At 48.6% G+C, this 18,730-nt stretch overlaps 1 protein-coding gene across 4 annotated transcripts in view; it reads right to left on the bottom strand.

The window, feature by feature from the left end:
- The window catches only part of ATXN10 (ataxin 10), a 183,531-nt gene extending 165,358 nt beyond the window's left edge, over nt 1-18,173 (bottom strand). For 3 of the 4 annotated variants that reach the window (XM_055000643.1, XM_055000644.1, XM_055000645.1), the window contains exons 1-2: nt 17,931-18,173; nt 15,188-15,379 (exon numbers count right to left, since the gene is read on the bottom strand). In XM_055000643.1, coding sequence (XP_054856618.1) covers nt 15,188-15,379; nt 17,931-18,046 — 308 coding nt within the window. In that variant the 5' untranslated portion in view covers nt 18,047-18,173. The remainder of the gene's footprint in view (nt 1-15,187; nt 15,380-17,930) is intronic. The other variant, XM_055000642.1, reaches the window with a different exon arrangement.
- Between the last annotated feature and the right edge of the window lie 557 nt (nt 18,174-18,730).

Below are 18,730 nucleotides of genomic sequence, written 5' to 3'. Positions count from 1 at the left end.
TAGTTAATACAAGCTTCGTGATCTGTATCAATACTTATACATATACAAAAACTTTCACACTCAAATGAGTGAATACATTAAATATAAATAGCAGGGCAGCGCAGCAGGTAAGAATCAAGAGTAACCACCAGTCTTATCCCATATAGGGAATAATAAAGCCAATAGGCATAATTGCCGACGGGATGCTGCGAAGCAACTTTCTCCAATACCCGTTTCATGTCTTTTCCTCCTGGGCAATCGTCTGGTGAACAAGAGGAGTACATACATCAATTATCATATTCCACATTTTCATAATTATATACCTTCAAAATATACATTGATGCAAATAGTCACACTGGAAAACGCCTGCGCTTACACAGCCATGCAACCAATCAATGAAGATCAAGATACAGATACTGGCCAGCCAATAACTACCCTCTATAAACCCAACCTGAAAATCCATTTACTTTCTAATTGAAGCAACCTCCTGGAGTGGTCAATTAGAAAGTAAATGGATTTTCAGGTTGGGCTCTTTAAGCCCCCAGGGACTTAATGAAATAAGACTTTTCCTGCTTTACTGGGTGAGCAACTCGCAGCTGGAGTGATTTAGGAATAGGAGTGATAGTTGTATTTATAGAGGGTAGTTATTGGCTGGCCAGTATCTGTATCTTGATCTTCATTGATTGGTTGCATGGCTGTGTAAGCGCAGGCGTTTTCCAGTGTGAGTATTTGCATCACTGTATATTTTGAAGGTATATAATTATGAAAATGTGGAATATGATAATTGATGTATGTACTCCTCTAGTTCACCAGACGATTGCCCAGGAGGAAGAGACACGAAACAGGTATTGGAGAAAGTTGCTTCGCAGCATCCCGTCGGCAATTATGCCTATTGGCTTTATTATTCCCTATATGGGATAAGACTGGTGGTTACTCTTGATTCTTACCTGCTGCGCTGCCCTGCTATTTATATTTAATGTATTCACTCATTTGAGTGCGAAAGTTTTTGTATATGTATAAGTATTGATACAGATCACGAAGCTTGTATTAACTATTGATGTATGAATTTTTCTACTTTATTGTTATTTATTGTACTAAGCACTTTGCACGTATGAATATTATAATCTGAATTTATATACTTTCCACCCAGTGGAGTTGTTTATGGTAGTCTTTGTTGAACTGGGAGGCTCCGGTTGTTTTATTATTTTTGGCATTTTTTATAGCTTCTAAAATTTCTTGTTGGGCAATTGGTCTTTCTAGAAATTCTCTATCTGACATAGCCAATTTAGTAAAATTTCTAATCTTTCCTAGAAAGTTGGTAATTTTAACCTTATCCGGAGCCTTTGAGGAGTATAAATTAGAATAGAAATCAGTGAAGATGTTTAAGATTTCCTTAGTAGTAGTTTGCACACTTCCTTTTTCAGCCTTAAGACTATTAATCATGGCAGACCCTCTTTTCTTTTTTACTCTGTTAGAAAGCATACAAAGGGCCTTAGGCGAGTTGAACCAGTATTTCTGTTTAAGATATAACAAGTTTTTGTGAATATCCCTTGTTTCTAACGTTTCCAAAACCTTACGTTTGTTAAGCAGTTTTCTATAATGTTTTTCATTACCTGTTTTTTTATGGTTTGTTTCCAACTGTTTAATTTCGGCCAAGAGTTCCTGTTTTTGCTTTATTTTTTCCTTATTAATTCTGGAAGTTAGTGAAATTATATGTCCTCTAGCTACTGTTTTAACAGTATCCCAGAAAATGTGTGGGTCTACATCTTGCGAAATATTCTCTGCTATGATTGTCTCTAAAAAAATTTCTATTTCTGCTGAACTTTGTTGATTATACAATAATTTTTTAGGAAAGCACCACTGCCTATTCTGAGATTGGCTCCACCTATTTTCAATCGTTATGCTGACCCACGCATGATCTGATATTAATATATTACCAATTTCAGAACTTAAAAGTTTATCGCCTAGAGAGGAAGAAACAAGGATATAATCTATCCTCGTAGAAATTTTGTGTCTGGGGGAGTAATATGAAGTCTTTTTCTCCTACATGAGTGTGCCTCCATGCGTCTAGGAGATTGTTATCCTGAAGCAATGTGGCCTTGTAATAGATATCCTTTTTTTGTTTTTTCTTTTTGTTTTTAACTGTTTTGGTATTGAGCACTGCTTTGTCTGGAGAGTGGTTAATGATATAATTCAGGTCTCCTCCTATTATCAGCTGCCCTTCCTGAAAGGAGGATAAGGTGTTAAGAGTTTCCTCTATGAAGACAAGTTGTTGGTTGTTTGGTGCATATATTGAGGCAAAAGTGTATGCTTGTCCTTCTATTGTACCTTTAACAAAAATAAATCTCCCTTTGGGATCCTTGAGAAGCTTTTTCTTTTGTAAAGGTAGGTTTTTAGTCATTAGAATGGCAACTCCTCTAGATTTGGACGATACTTCTGCATGAAATTGTGACCCTATCCAATTGGCTTTTAATATGTTAGAACTTCCTGGTCTGAAATGAGTTTCTTGTAGTAGAATGACTTGTGAGTTTGTTTTTGCTAGAGTGGAAATTATGCGCTTACGTTTAATGGGGTTCCCCAATCCTCCAACATTAAGAGATGTTATTTTAAGTTTAGAGCTGTCCGGGGTCTGGGTCCCAGCCCCCAGACTTGGTAGGAGGGAACAGCAGGTCAACTGGGCGGACAGGCATACAGAGGGGGCAGCCAGCAGCCAGCAGGTCAACTGGTCAGCCAGCAGACAGCAGGTCAACTGGTCGGCCAGCTGACAGCAGGTCAACCGGTCTGATTGGCAGGCAGAGGGGGCAGCTGGGGGACAGCAGGCCAACCCCTCCCATGGGCAAATGGGGCCAGAACCTGCCAGTGCCAGGGGCAAGGGGCAAAGGCCCAGGGCCTCAGGAGGCAGGGGGAGACAGAGAGAGGCCAGCGAGTCCCACTCCCCTAGGAAAAGAAAGGGGACTAAGCAAGGTGGAAGGGGGCAAGGGCAGAGGGATTGGGGGCCCAGCAGTCACCCACCCAAAGGCCTTACCTGAGGAGGAGAAGCAGCAGCAGCCCCAACAACCCAAAGCCACGCCCCAGCTAGAAAATAGTAGCCTGGCCCAGGAGTTGCCAAAAGCCAAGCCACTCCAGGTGGGGCTAGTGGAGGCACTCGGCATGAAGCCCTGGGCAACCAGCCAAGGAGCCGCAGCTGGACCCACCTTCAGCCATCAGCTCAGCCAGGGAGGCCGGGCTGCTAGCCAGGGAACTGCAGCTGGACAGGCCTTCAGCAATCAGCCAAGGCAGGGAGGCTGGGCAGCCAGGGAACAAGGCACAGCTGGTGCTGGTCAGTGGGGCCAGATCAGCTACCCCAGCTGCAACTGCTTGGTGCAGCCCAAGACCAGGCTGGAAGAGGGGTGGGACAGTAGAAGGAAGCCCTATAAAAGCTGGCTGGGAAGAGCCCTGTGGTGGTGGGTGTGAATGAGGAGTGATGATGTGGAGTGAGGACGGTGCAATGCAAGAGTGGAGGTTTGGAGGAGAGTTCTGGAAGGAGGGGATGAAGAAGGACACAGGGGGCAAGCAGGCCAGGTTGAGCAGGCCAGCGAGTGGACTGAGAGGGAGTCTGGGTGAGGTATACCGCCCCTCCTTCCACAGAGCAGGGTCCTGCAGCATCCCTGGCCCCCCTATGACGTCAGGAGCAGACCGCCCAGGGCCACACCCAGCGGCAGCGGCGGCACGCCCTGACAAGTTGGTGGCCCGTACGGGGAAAGTCGTTCCGATGCAGGCGCCAGTCGAAGGGATGTATCCCAATGCCGTAGCCCCAGCAGACCTCAGACTGTGGCTAGAGGAATGCTTGGACAGGATGTGGAGGAAGCTGGAGGCGGCCTTCTAAACAGCTCAGGCAGAGCTAATGCAGGCCGTGGAGCAGCGGATGCAAGCCTGCACCCCCACAGCCTCCTCACCAGTGGTATGTGCGTTGGCTTGGGAAATTAACCCGCCAGCTGGCAAGAGGATAGAGAGTCTGCGTGCCACCGTGAGGATAGGCCGGCAGAGCCTGCAGGCCCTGTTGGACTCAGGGAGCGCAGTCTCGGCGATCCACACCCAACTCGTCCCAGCTGCCACCCCAGTGCACCGCTGGATCCCGGTGACAGATGTGATGGGCCGCACCCTGCCGTATCCTGCGGTCTGGGTCACGGTGGAATACCTGGGGGCGATCCGCCGCATAGAGGTCGTCAAGGTGGCCCACTTACCCCTCCCCATGCTGCTAGGGAGAGATGCCCCTGAGTTTTCCCGGTTACTCAGGGAGGCGATGGGGGCGTTGGCAACCCCCCAAGCTGCTGTGGCTCTGCAGGTAGAGGAGGCAGCTGACCCCAGCGAGGGCCCTTCCCGTGGACCAGTGGCCGAACCACAGGCCGAGGACCCCGCAGGTCCTCCAGCAGACCGCCGGTTCCGCAATGCCCAAGGTGCAGACGAGTCCTTGCAGCGCCTGCGAGATACGGCAGCTCGTGAGGAGGAGCAAGTGCGGGATGAGAGAAGGGCCCAGCGGCTCCCCCGCATCGAGAAGCAAGGAGAGGTTTGGGTCCGTCTGGCCCGTGCCCCAAATGGCCAGGGAGAGGTCCGCCAGCTACTGGTGCCGGCAGCCTACCGGGCGGAAGTTCTCCGCATGGCCCATGAGCATGCTTGGGCCGGGCACCTGGGGCACCACAAGACCCTGAAGAAGGTCCTCGAGCGGTTCTTCTGGCCCTCCGTGAATGCGGACGTGAAGGCCCACTGCCGCTCATGCCCCACCTGTCAGCGGGTGGCTGCACGGCGCCCCTCAAAGGCCCCCCTCTCCCCATTGCCCGTCATGGAGACACCCTTCCAACGCATCGCAATGGACTTTATCGGCCCGCTGCCGCGCACACCCCGGGGCCACCGCTTTGCCCTGGTGATCGTGGACTATGCTACGCGGTTTCCGGAGGTCATCCCACTAAAGACAATGCAGACCCCGGGGATGATACGGGCCCTGTCCAAGCTATTTGCAATGGTGGGCCTGCCGGACGAAATCTTGACGGACCGGGGGGGGCCGTTCCGTGCCAAAGCCATGCGTCAACTCTGCCAGAATTTGGGGATCCGGCAGGTATTCACCTCGGCTTACCACCCTCAGACGGATGGTTTGGCAGAGCGTCTGAACCAGACCGTCAAGGAAGCCCTGAGGAAGATGACCCGGGACAAGCCCCACCAGTGGGATCTGTACATTGACCCCCTCATGTTCACCCTCCGGGAGACCCCACAGGCATCCACCGGCTATAGCCCCTTTGAACTGCTATATGGGCGCAAGCCACGGGGGATGCTCTCTCGGTTGGCAGAACGGTGGAGTCCCCGCGCCAGCAGCCCTGCTCCCCCCATACAGGAGTATGTGAGCCAGCTCCGCGAGCGGGTGCAGAAGTCCCAGGCAGAGGCAAACCGCCAGCTAACACACACCCAGGCGCAGCAGAAGGCTGCCTACGACCGGGGTGCAAGGATGAGGACCTTCCAAGTTGGAGAAAAGGTCCTAGTACACCACTCGGTGTTCCCACGGGAGGAGGGGGACCCATGGAGGGGCCCTTACCAAATTCGGAGGGTACTGGGTCCCACCACTTATGAGCTGCAGTGCGGGCCGGGCCGGCGCCGGCGGAGGACGCTCCATGTGAACCTGCTGAAGAGGTGGTACGAGCGGGACAGCGAGGAGTGCCAGCTGGCGGAGGACCCCCTGGAACTCCCGTCCAGTGAACTGCCGTGGACCACAGAAGGCCCAGAATTCGAGGAGCCCAAGGTGGACCCCCAGCTCGACTCAACTCAACGGGCCCAGCTACAGGCTCTATGGGCCCAGGTACCAGGCGTCTTCTCCCGCAGACCGGGTAGCACCAGCCTGATACAGCATGCCATCCCAACCGAGCCAGGGCAGGCGGCCCGGGCTACGTGGCGACCCATCCCTAGAAAGCGCTGGGAGGCAGTGGAAAAGGAGACGGACGAGATGCTCCAGCTGGGGGTGATTGAGCCCTCACGGAGTGCCTGGAGGAGTCCAATAGTCTTGGTGCCCAAGCCGGACGGGACCACCCGCTTCTGCGTTGATTACCGAGAGCTGAATAAGGTGGCCAAGTTCGATGCCTATCCCATGCCCCGAGCAGACGTGCTGGTGGATCACCTGGGGTCCGCTCGCTACCTGTCGGCTCTCGATTTAACCAAGGGATACTGGCAGGTGCCCGTGCGGCCTGAGGATCGGGAGAAAACAGCGTTCGCCACCCCCCGAGGTCTTTTTCAATTTAAGAAAATGCCTTTCGGTCTCCATGGTGCGGCAGCCACGTTCCAGCGACTAGTGGACCAGGTGCTGGGCGAGTGCCGGGCATACGCAATGGCCTACATTGACGACATCATTGTCTTTAGCCCGGACTGGCCCACCCACCTCCAGCACCTGGAGTCAGTCTTGAGAGCCCTTCAACAGGCCGGACTGCGGGCCAACCCAAAGAAAAGCCATCTGGGGTTCCAGGAGCTGCAGTACCTTGGCTTCGTGGTCGGGGGAGGACGGGTCCGACCACCGCCGGACAAGGTGGCCTCTATAGCCGATGCCCCACAGCCCCAGACCAAGAAGCAGGTCCGGCGTTTCTTGGGACTGCTGGGGTATTATGGGTGGTTCATCCCCCACTTTGCCTCCCGAGCGGCACCTCTGACAGACTGCTTAAGGAAGGGGATGCCCAACCAAGTCCGGTGGACCCCAGAACTAGAGGTGGCCTTCCGAGACCTGCGGTCAGCCCTCTCTAACGCCACCGCCCTGTGGAACCCGGACTTTGACCGACCCTTCACGCTGGCCACAGACGCTTCAGACACCAGCCTCGGGGCTGTGCTGACTCAGGAGCGTGATGGAGTAGACGTCCCCATTCTCTTCCTGAGTCGGAAGCTACAGCCCGCAGAGAAGCGCTATGCCACAGTGGAGCGGGAGGCCCTAGCAGTCAAGTGGGCAGTGGGGGCCCTGCAGTACTACCTGGCCAACAACCCCTTTGTACTGCTGACGGACCATGCGCCCCTGCAGTGGCTCCACCGCATGAAGGCGCACAATCCCAGGGTGCTGCGGTGGTACCTCTCCCTCCTACCCTTCCAATTTACCATCAAATACCGCCAGGGGGCACAGCATGTGGACGCAGACTTCATGTCCCGCATGTTCGAGACTGAACCGGACCCCCACAACTCAAAGCCAAGCGGGGGTGTGTGTCCGGGGTCTGGGTCCCAGCCCCCAGACTTGGTAGGAGGGAACAGCAGGTCAACTGGGCGGACAGGCATACAGAGGGGGCAGCCAGCAGCCAGCAGGTCAACTGGTCAGCCAGCAGACAGCAGGTCAACTGGTCGGCCAGCTGACAGCAGGTCAACCGGTCTGATTGGCAGGCAGAGGGGGCAGCTGGGGGACAGCAGGCCAACCCCTCCCATGGGCAAATGGGGCCAGAACCTGCCAGTGCCAGGGGCAAGGGGCAAAGGCCCAGGGCCTCAGGAGGCAGGGGGAGACAGAGAGAGGCCAGCGAGTCCCACTCCCCTAGGAAAAGAAAGGGGACTAAGCAAGGTGGAAGGGGGCAAGGGCAGAGGGATTGGGGGCCCAGCAGTCACCCACCCAAAGGCCTTACCTGAGGAGGAGAAGCAGCAGCAGCCCCAACAACCCAAAGCCATGCCCCAGCTAGAAAATAGTAGCCTGGCCCAGGAGTTGCCAAAAGCCAAGCCGCTCCAGGTGGGGCTAGTGGAGGCACTCGGCATGAAGCCCTGGGCAACCAGCCAAGGAGCCGCAGCTGGACCCACCTTCAGCCATCAGCTCAGCCAGGGAGGCCGGGCTGCTAGCCAGGGAACTGCAGCTGGACAGGCCTTCAGCAATCAGCCAAGGCAGGGAGGCTGGGCAGCCAGGGAACAAGGCACAGCTGGTGCTGGTCAGTGGGGCCAGATCAGCTACCCCAGCTGCAACTGCTTGGTGCAGCCCAAGACCAGGCTGGAAGAGGGGTGGGACAGTAGAAGGAAGCCCTATAAAAGCTGGCTGGGAAGAGCCCTGTGGTGGTGGGTGTGAATGAGGAGTGATGATGTGGAGTGAGGACGGTGCAATGCAAGAGTGGAGGTTTGGAGGAGAGTTCTGGAAGGAGGGGATGAAGAAGGACACAGGGGGCAAGCAGGCCAGGTTGAGCAGGCCAGCGAGTGGACTGAGAGGGAGTCTGGGTGAGGTATACCGCCCCTCCTTCCACAGAGCAGGGTCCTGCAGCATCCCTGGCCCCCCTATGACGTCAGGAGCAGACCGCCCAGGGCCACACCCAGCGGCAGCGGCGGCACGCCCTGACAAGAGCACATCATGCACTCTTGTCCTCTTTTAAAAGAGTTATACAATTTTCTATTTAGTACTCCCAATGTACTTGTAACAGAGTATACTATGCTTTAAAATACCCTTATAAAGTGATAGGACCCAGAATTATTCTAACCCACCAAGGGGATCTTATTTTGTATTTATTTATTATTGTACTTTATTTATTTAATTATTCAAATATGTCTAATGAGAAACTACCTAACTGTGATAACAATTGTTTCTTATTTTACAACACTAACGATTGTAAACTGAGGCAGTAGTGTTGTCTTGATTTGTCCAAATTAACTACCCTAACCCAACTTGTTTAAAAACGATCCCCTCTAATAATAAAGTCAAAAATTAGCAAAGCTAACCTTGTTTGTTATCAACACAATTCCAATAAATGTCTGCTAGAGTGTAAGCAAAAAATAGAACGCCTAAAACCAATATTGAAAACACCCTGTTATAAAACTGTTGACACAAATATTTAAGATCTCTTTAACCCAGTACTCCTTGCATTTCACTGAATCTTTTCTGTCTTAATATGTATATAAACTGTATGAACGTCCCCAGTACTTAATATTAACTCCTAACTCGTAGTTAACAACGCTTAAAACGTTTCCTATTACAACAATTGATAACAATATTACAATTAAATAGTATGATAAACTGATTGGTTACTATTTAAATATTTAAAATATATATCTATATATAATATAATATAATATAATATGGAAGAAATGTACTTTGGTAATATAAATAATTCTGTAGCTACTCAGTTATCAATTTTATTATAGCATAAGCTTTCGAGAATCAAGTTCTCTTCATCAGATGCCTGATCAAAACTGGTTTGATCAGTTTTGATCAGGCATCTGATGAAGAGAACTTGATTCTCGAAAGCTTATGCTATAATAAAATTGGTTAGTCTTAAAGGTGCTACTGGACTCTTTTTGATTTTGCTACTACAGACTAACACGGCTAACTCCTCAGGATCAAACAGTTATATAATAATTAATCAAGTAATTAATCACTGTAATTAATTCAATAGGTATATAAATATTAATCAATTTCTTAATGTATTTAAGACAATAGTTATGTAATTATTAATCAAATTATTAAATCCTGCAAGTACTCAGGATACTCTCCCCGATGTTATTTAACATCTACATGCGCCCCCTCACCCAGTTGGTGTGGAGGTTTGGGCTGGGCTGTCATCAATACGCGGATGACACTCAGCTTTTTCTGTTGATGGACGGCCGGCCAGACACGGCTCCAGACAATCTTGCCAGAGCTCTGGAGGCTGTGACGGCATGGTTGAAACAGAGCAGGCTGAAATTGAACCCGGTGAAGATGGAGGTCCTGCAGCTGGGACAGGGGCTGCCAGATGTTGGGATCCAGCGCCTTGCCCTGGATGGGACACCACTGGCAACTTTGCCAGTGGTGAAGAGTCTGGGCGTGCTCCTGGATGCCTCCCTATCGATGCAGGCCCAGGTCACGGCGGTTGCCAAGTCTACGTTTCCCCCCCCAAACCCGTGATCATACCCGTTTAAATATCTCACTCCCCCTAACTCCTATTAAATCACAACTATAAGTCTCTCATTCTTTATATATAAATGTTTAAAGCTTGCTTTAAATGCCTCATATTGGGATCTTGCTCCCTTGTGGGGGTGACGGAGTTAACGGCTGCTTCCTCTTGTTGCTGTTTCTGCTGACATCCATGGGTGTTTCTATTCCCAATGCAGTCAGAAGCTCCACCCCCGTTTCTAAATCCGATGCTGTGTATTGCTTGCCTTGAATAATCACTAACACTTTGCAGTAATTCAACCACTTGTAGCGTATGTTAGATTTTCTAAGAGCTTCAGTTATAGGTTTCAGTTCTTTTCGTTTTGTCAAGGTTTCTTTAGGCAGGTCTTCAAAAATGAGTATTGAGGCTCCTTTAAGAGGGATAAAGCCCTTACTTCTGGCTTCTTGCAGTATTTTCAGTCGCATTGAGTCTTCTGAAAACTCGATTATACTGTCCCTTGGGCCTGGCTTGTTTCTGAAGAGCCTCTCTGAGCCGACTCTGTAGGCTTTGTTAATGAAGGGGGGGCATCCTCTCCCAGCTTGAAGTGTTTGACTAGCCACATTGTCAGGGCTGCCTTCAGATTTTCACTGGTGGCAAATGAGTCGTCCACCCCCCTTAGCTTTAAATTCCTTTGCCGGGCTTTTATCTCAAGACTGAGAATTCTTTCCCGGTGAGACTCAGTCAGGTGCTGAAGATCTTTTATATCACTTTGAGATTCCTGACACAAATTTAGAGCCATTTCTGATTTCTGGTTTGTTTTATTCAGTTCTATTCTTATTTCTGATAATTGATTTGCTAGAGGTTGTAACCGTTTGGCCATTTGATTCGATAATCTTTGTTCCAAATACTGCAACTGGGGATCGAGAGTAATTTCTGAGGGAGTTACCTGCGCCTCAGCAATTTCTGTTCTCTCGGCAGCCATTTTATGCTGTTCTTCACTGTTGTTCCTCACCTGCTTGGAGTTTCTCGTGTCAGAAAAATAGCGCTCTAAGTCTTTAACAATTTTAGACTGTCACTTCTTTTTCTTAGAGGCTTGTTTTACCATAGTAAGGATTTTTTTAGTACAGGAGTATTTATTTTACAGGGGATTAAGGGTTGAGGACAGAGCTCTCCTAAAATGCTTCCATTCCCTTGGGAATCAAAGCCACACCCGGGACCTGCTGTCTTCAGTGTAGGAGTTATCACAGGATGCAATCTTGCCCCGCATGTTATACAACTGTTATGTAAAGCCTGTAGGAGAAACCATTCGTAGCTAAAGAACTGGATGTCATCAATGACATCCACCTCTATATCTCTCTATCCAAATTCCCTGGTGATGCAGTAGAGGTTTTAGGTCGCTACTTGAATGTAATGGCTATTTGGCTGAAGTGAACAAATTAAAGTTTATTCCAAACAAGACAGAAGTGGTATTGGTGGGAAGGCAGAGGTATTGAAGACGTACTCCCCACCTTCAATGGCAGTCAGTTGCAGAGTCAATTAAGAGCTTAGAGGTTATACCAGATCCAGCGTTGATGCTAGAAATGCAAATTTATGCAGCTGCCAAAAAAAGGCCATCTTCCAATTCATACTAGCCTGGAAGACTGCCCTCCGCGTTGACATAGCTGATCTAGCCACCTGGATTCACATTACATTTACATCAAAACTAGACTACTGTAATGCACTCTACATAGGGCTCCCCTCAAAGTCAATTCAGAGACCCCAGCCGGTGAGAACACACAGCTCAATTATTGTCAGGAGCTAAGCAGAACATAAATATTACTCCCATTCTGCAGTCACTCCATTGGCTATCAATAAGTTACCAGGCTCACTTAAAGGCTTTGACTATTCCATACAAAACCATTTATGGTCTTGGCCCTTCATGTCTACAGGAAGACTTCTCTTCAAATGCTCCCCCTCAACAGCTTCACTCATCTGAAAAGGGCCTTCCGCAGACACCAGCCTTCAATTCATCAAAATCAACAGCTGCCCATACATGTGCATTCTCTGTGGTGATCCCCAGCTTATAGAACACCTGCCGGAAGAGGTCAGGAAAGCTGATCTCTTCTTCCTGAATCATTTAGGAAGGCTTTCTTATGCATTTAATAGGATTGTGCTGCAAGAAATGGCTCAGAGAGATACTTTGAAAAGGGGACAGGGACTGTAGACAACAGCAGAGACAACGCTTGTGGATATCATGACTCACAAGTTCAAATCACTTGGGACAGTGACCCAATCAGGGTCAGCCCGAGGTTTTCTGGTGCCCTGGGCCAAGCATGACTTTGGCACCCATCTAGTTCACCATTCCGTTCTTTATAGTAGCCAACTGTGTGTTTTTGAGAAACCAACAAAACCACATCCTATTATGAACCCCAGGGAATTGGCATGCCAAAGTACACAGCCTTTGCATATGAGGGCCATATTCCAGCCTTTGTCCACCCTCTTCTTCTCCATTATTCCCTCTACTCCCCTTTAAGATTCTAAGAAACTCACTAGTAACCATCAGAGCACATTTTACTTGATTCTTTATTAATGAATATGCATATGCAGTGAAGAAAAAAAAACCAACTAATGTATAACATGAAAGATACTGTGTCCAGGGTCAGGTCTTAGTTTCGAAAATACAAGCCAAAACCGTGCCACAAATTAAACACTGAAGTTGGATCTTATAGGAGCCACTTCATACATGGTGATTTTCCTACAGAATTTTTATTCTACATAGGAAAATGTAAATGTTACTAGTTGCTGGAAGGCTCCCCACCCCCTTCATTACTGTTGCAAAGGGTGGAGGAAGTAGGAATGTGAGATGCTAGCAGGGAGGAAGAGCAATGCAAAAGCAGGGCTGTCCATTAGGGAGGGCTGGCCTGTGACCCACTTTCAGAGGCTTTGTGACCCATTTCTGGGTCCCAACTGACAGGATGGGCAACAGTGGACTATAGTAGTGGGTACTGCCTCTTGATGTACTTATGCTCCGACTGGGTGATGATCAAAATGCTACAGCAAAGACTCTTACTGTCAGGCCTTTTTTCAGCGGGAACGCGGTGGAACGGAGTTCCAGAACCTCTTGAAAATGGTCACATGGCTGGTGGCCCCGCCCCCTGACCTCCAGACAGAGGGCAGTTGAGATTGCCCTCCACACCGCTGGTGGTGCGGAGGGCAATCTAAACTCCCCTCTGTCTGGAGATCAGGGGGCGGGGCCACCAGCCATGTGACCATTTTCTCCAAGGGGAACCCACTGAGTTCCACCACCTCGTTTCCCAGAAAAAAAGCCCTGCTGACTGTATATGGAACGAGAAATGCCAGATGTTCAAGCTGGATTCAGAAAAGTAATCCAGAAAGGAGATCACATTGCAAATTTACAATGGCTAATGGAACATACCAGGGAATTTCAGAAAAAAATCAGCCTGTGTTTTATAGATTACAGTAAAGCCTTTGACTGTGTGGATCATGAAAAGCTATGGAGAGTCTTAAAAGAAATGGGGGTGCCAGAACATCTGATTGTTTTGATGCGCAACCTGTACTCTGGACAAGAGGCTACCATCAGGACAGAATATGGGGAAACAATGGTTTCCAATTGGCAAAAGTGTCAGACAAGGATGCATATTATCTCCCTACCTGTTCAACCTCTATGCGGAGTATATCATAAGGAAAGCTGGATTAGATCTAGAAGGTGGAGTGAAAATTGATGGAAGGAAGGTGGAGTGAAAATTAGTGGAAGATATACAGATGACACCACATTACTGGCGGAAAATAGTGAAGAGTTGAAATAACTACTGATGAAGGTTAAAGGAGAAAGTGCCAAAGCAGAATTACAACTGAACATCAAGAAGACAAAGGTAACAACTACTGAGGGATTATAAAATTTTAAAGTTGACAATGAGGAAATGGAAATTTTTCAAGATTTTCTATCCCTTCATAGGACATTCCGGAGCTCTTTCATTCATAGGGTCACCACAGGTTGGAGGTGTCGGATTTAAGCTTGGTTTAAAATTTCTGTAATCCATATATACTGGTTATTAAATGCTCCAGCCACTGATTATATTCACTTACTCTGTGGAATCCACCTTGAGTCTCAATGAGAAAGCACATACATACATACATACATACATACATACATACATACATACATACATACATACATACATACTTTGGTGTTTTGCCCCTACCCTCACTTGTGGATGAAGCATTGCACCCCAAACAGTTCCTTCTTTTATGAAGTAGATATATTGTTAGCTGTAGTTCTATCCATGATTGTAAAGTTAGTTGACCCATTGTTCTTTAATTAGTTAGTAATTCTTGTGTATACTTTAACATTTAATGTCTCTCAATGTTTTGATTTCTAACTTCTCATGTATGTTGTTTTTAAGTTGCTATTGTACAATTTTTCTCTGTTTTAATAAAGTGTATTTAAAGCTGAAAAAAGCACCACTAAAATTGCTTTCAGCAACTGAGCCTCTGAAGAACCAAGGCACGCAAGCACTGGAGAACTATCATTCATCACATGTCAATTTCTTTGACTCACTGTGTTAGTTCACATGCTGCAAGTACAGGAGTTGAAGGCTGTACTACATGCCTTGCACGTGTGAATAAGCTACAAGTCTGTACAGCTTTTGCCTCACTACCCCCTCAGGAACCACCAATGTCAATAGACTCAGGTCCACACATTCAGCAGCACAAACTGACCCCATATATCTGGTCCTAACTCTAACTGTTCTTCCCTAATACATAAATGAAAATCCTTGAGCTCATCTACAGCACACCTCTTTCAATTAAAAGGACAGGGAGGGAAGAGAGAAATTCCCAGCACTTTCTCACACATCAGGTTGGATCAACTAAATATTCTGTTGATAGATGTGCAGCAGAACAGAACTTTCTTGCCTCCCTCTTCAGCCCTTAGAGCTCCCCCAAACGCTGCTCCTGTGGAGCAGGAACCCTCAGGAATGGCCTGAGGGCCAAATTGTGGATCTGCATGCAGCAGGAAGGGGAAACGGGCAGAAATTATACCCACCCACCCCCCAATTAGCAGAAAATTTGGTCTGGATCTAATCTGTACATACAAGTCCACATAATTCAAAAATACTATGAACATACCAGACAGCTACTATTATTTTGTTGCAAGACAGCACTTATAATACAATCCTACGTATGCCTACTCAGAATCAACTCCTACCTTGATTCAATGGTGTTTATTCCTATGTACATCTGCACAGGACACAGGATACAAACTGCACAGGGCATTTAGAAAGTTAATTTTAAAAGGTAGAAAGCAGTACCAAGCAATGTTTGATGTGTTCTACAAAGGAAGTGTTTGGGGCTTTTTTTCTGGCAAGAGGGATAAAAAAATCTCCTTAAGCATTGTACAACTGTACCTCATAACGTTCTGATTATTGGGACACTGAACACAGGCATTCCGTAGGCATCGGAAGCATTCAGAGAGCAGCAGTAAATGGCAGTCCAGATGAGCCAGCGCGCTGGCATCCTTGCAGGCTACATCAACTTCACTTGTTGCTTTCCTCAAAATTTTCAGGAGATTTTGGAACACGTTCTCTTTTGCTTTTTCTCTGAAATGAAAAATTATATATACATGAAATTAATAGTATTATCAACACAGGGATAAAAGACTTGCATAAAAGGAAGATAATGCTCTTTGTACCACACACAGTTCATTAAAATAAATGTTTAAAAATCCATGTTGTTTTGATCTAAGCAGTATAGAGGAAAGACACCAGCTGAAAAGTTATATGGGCTTTAAAAATGTAGCCATCCAGGAATTCAAGTGTTTTTTCAGGCTTCAAAAGGTCCTGATTTATAAAACGGGTAAAGACACTTTATAAAAATATGAGTTGTTCAAGATCTAGTACTATAATTTAAATGAAGAATATGATGCAAATTATCAGCATTTCCCGTAGCTGAAGCCCATTTTCCCAAATAAAAACTGGAAGCATGCTTCAGTTTTATGCTCCAAGAGATTCATTTTTGTGAGTATGTTAAGAACAAGCTCCCTGCATGGGAGCCCACACTTGGTGTTTTTTGCCCAAGTCATTGTTCAAAGTGTACCGCTTCAGAGGGAAGGTAGTGCTGCTGCCTTTGTGGATCACAAGTGATCCAATCACACAGAAACACAGCAAAATTACCTACTCCCAGAAGAGAAAGGGATGAGGAAGGTCAGATCACACAGAGGGCAGCAAGTAGACTCCTCCATGGATTAGTATTTTGGACTCCCTGATACTAAATGCGTCATCACTGCCTCATCCGCTTCGTTCCACCCACTTCCCCTGACAACTTCACGTTCTCTAAATCCTGTGAGATGGGCAGCAGCAGGGATGAAAAGAGCCAGAAAGAGGGGCTGCTCAGCTCTCACCTGCACCTCTCTGACTAGGACACAAGAATTCCAGGTGGGTTGCCACATTAGTCTATTGCAGCAAAATAAAACAGGAACCCAGTGGCTCCTTAAACATTTAACAAACGGCCTCAGCAGGTGTGCAGCTATGCCAGCTCCAGCCCAGATATGAATGGTGGAACACAGACATGCTGAGGCCAGAGATCTGAGCTGACTGAATCCCAATTAAGAACAAAACGGGATTCAAGAGTCTGGAAATCATGTTGCAAAGTGGAACTGAATTGAGTCAACCCCTTTAGACCTCTCCTGTCCTTTAATTAATCTCCATTCATTATTTATTGCCAGGAACATCAACCATTTTTTGGAAGCCAGACATTAGGCTATGCACAAACTGGACACAATAAAAAATAAACAAATTCATTTGCACAGAAATAAAAACAGGACATAGATTGTGCATACAACCCCAGTGCCCTAATTTTGTCAAACATTTCATTGCTATCCAAACAGGACAGTCCAGATACGTCTTTATCTACTTCCACAGTGGTAGCATGAACAACTTTGGATTCAATAAACAACCATCCTTGGACTCAGAATGGCCTCTTTTCACTTTCATCATCTAGGACTAGATAAGAGAATTGACACAATATTGCAAGTAGATCAAGTTGGGTAGCCGTGTTTGTCTGTCTGTAGCAGTAGAAAAGAGCAAGAGTCCAGTAGCACCTATAAGACTAACAAAATTTGTGGTAGGGTATGAGTGTTATTGGTTTACCTAAAATCAGGCTACATGGCCTATTTTTAGTCTTGGAGTTACGACCACTTAAAATGAAACTGAGCATACAAAGTACTGCGGTTGGATTAGCATTAGAACCATCTACAGCTACCTTCTACTCTATATAAAGATTGGTATATTCATTTATTTGGTATATTCATTTATTTGGTATATTTATTTATTTGTAACTGTAATGCCATCTGTATATCATGCATCACTTTATGTATTTTTAGGCCAATAAAGGACTGATTAATCGTAAAGAGTCCAGCAGCGCTTTTAAGACTAACCTCATCTCTCTTCTTCAGATGACAAAGAGAGCTGTGGTTCTCAAAAGCTTATACTACAGTAAAGTTGGTTAGTCTTTAAGGTGCTTCTGGACTCTTTACTATTTTGCAACTACAGACTAACAGGGCTAACTCCTCTGGATCAAAGGACTGATTGATGATGATGATGATGATGTAAAGACAAAGAAAAATACTTTCCTAATTGATGGTAGAGGCATGCTACACTTGACCCATCCCCTTTCAAGGTGAGCACCACCTGCCACAAGAACTACCAGGCTTGAACATGGGGCGAGTGCTCCGAAGAGTCTGCGGCAGAGCCCCTGAGTGAGTCTCTGGGGCCCGCAGCGTTCGCCCAGCTCTGAGCGGCTCCTGTTGTTCCAAGCGGGAGGAGAGGAAAGGATGCCCCGGCCCTTCTTGGCCGCCCCCCATTCACGCCCCGGCCGCCCCTCATTCACGCTCTCCGGGCAGAGCCCAGCCGGGAAAGCCCGGCTGCCCCCAGGCCCAGTGGCCGGAGGTTCCGCGGCTCCCGCGTCCACTGGCAGCCCAGGGGGGCGGTCGGGCGATCGGACTGCGCCGCTGGGCCAGCAGCGCCCTTGGCAGGTGAGTGGCGGCCCTGCAGCATCCTGGAGGCGCCAAGGCGGCCACCGCAGCCCGCTCCGTCCCCTGCGAGGGAGGCCCGGGCGGCGCTCCCCGGCGCGCTCCTGCCGCAGCAGCCCTACCTGTGGCCCGCCTCCCGCAAGAGCTCCGCCAGCTGCCGCGCCGTCTCCAGGCCGACCGAGGGCGCCGCGGCCTGGCCCAGCCGCGCCGCCAGGGCGTCCAGCGCCGCCTCCGCCATCGCTCGGCCCGGCCGTCTCCGCCAGGCTCCGCCCTGCCAGGCCAGGGAAGGCGGGGACAGCCTTTCCTCGGGCCGCTCAAGGGAGCCGCTTTCCTGTCAGGGGCGCTCCCCGGCCCGCCGCCATTTTGCCCTCGCGCCAACCCTGTGAGGTGGGCGAGGCGGCGGCGGCGGGAAGGGGAAGGCGGCCCTCCCGGGCGGGCTTCGCCCGAGGGGCCGCTTCCCTCCGGGCCTGCTTCAGGCGGGAGTAGCAATGGCTGCCTTGCTGCGAAAGGCGGCGCGCAGAGGGGCGAGGGGGCCTGGCCTGAGGGCGGCCCTGAGGCTCGGGAGAGAGGAGCGGGGAGAGCCCCGAGCCCCGGCCGGCTCAGTCCTGAAGCGGGGAATAAAACTTTGGAAAGCCCCCGGCTCTTCCTCCCTCACACACGACGTTCCTCCCGTTTATTCCTGTGGAAAATGGGAACGATGATAATTCGTGTGTTCTGTCGGGTATAGAATCGGGCCCGACAGATGTCCAACCGTCTCTATCGGAATAAGGGAGCGCCTCGAGAAAGTTAATGCAATTCTGCCCAACTGAGAATAAAGGTGATGATTGCTGAAGTGGCAATATCTCCTACTGTCGATGATAATTTTTTATGATTCACCCTCCACCAAATAATTCAAGATCTTCTCCAACCCCAAATTTCCAGA

The sequence above is a fragment of the Eublepharis macularius genome, chromosome 16, assembly GCF_028583425.1.
Source record: "Eublepharis macularius isolate TG4126 chromosome 16, MPM_Emac_v1.0, whole genome shotgun sequence".
Taxonomy (NCBI): domain Eukaryota; kingdom Metazoa; phylum Chordata; class Lepidosauria; order Squamata; family Eublepharidae; genus Eublepharis; species Eublepharis macularius.
The sequence above is the reverse complement of the archived record's forward strand: the minus strand, read 5'-3'. Positions and strand labels throughout refer to the sequence as shown.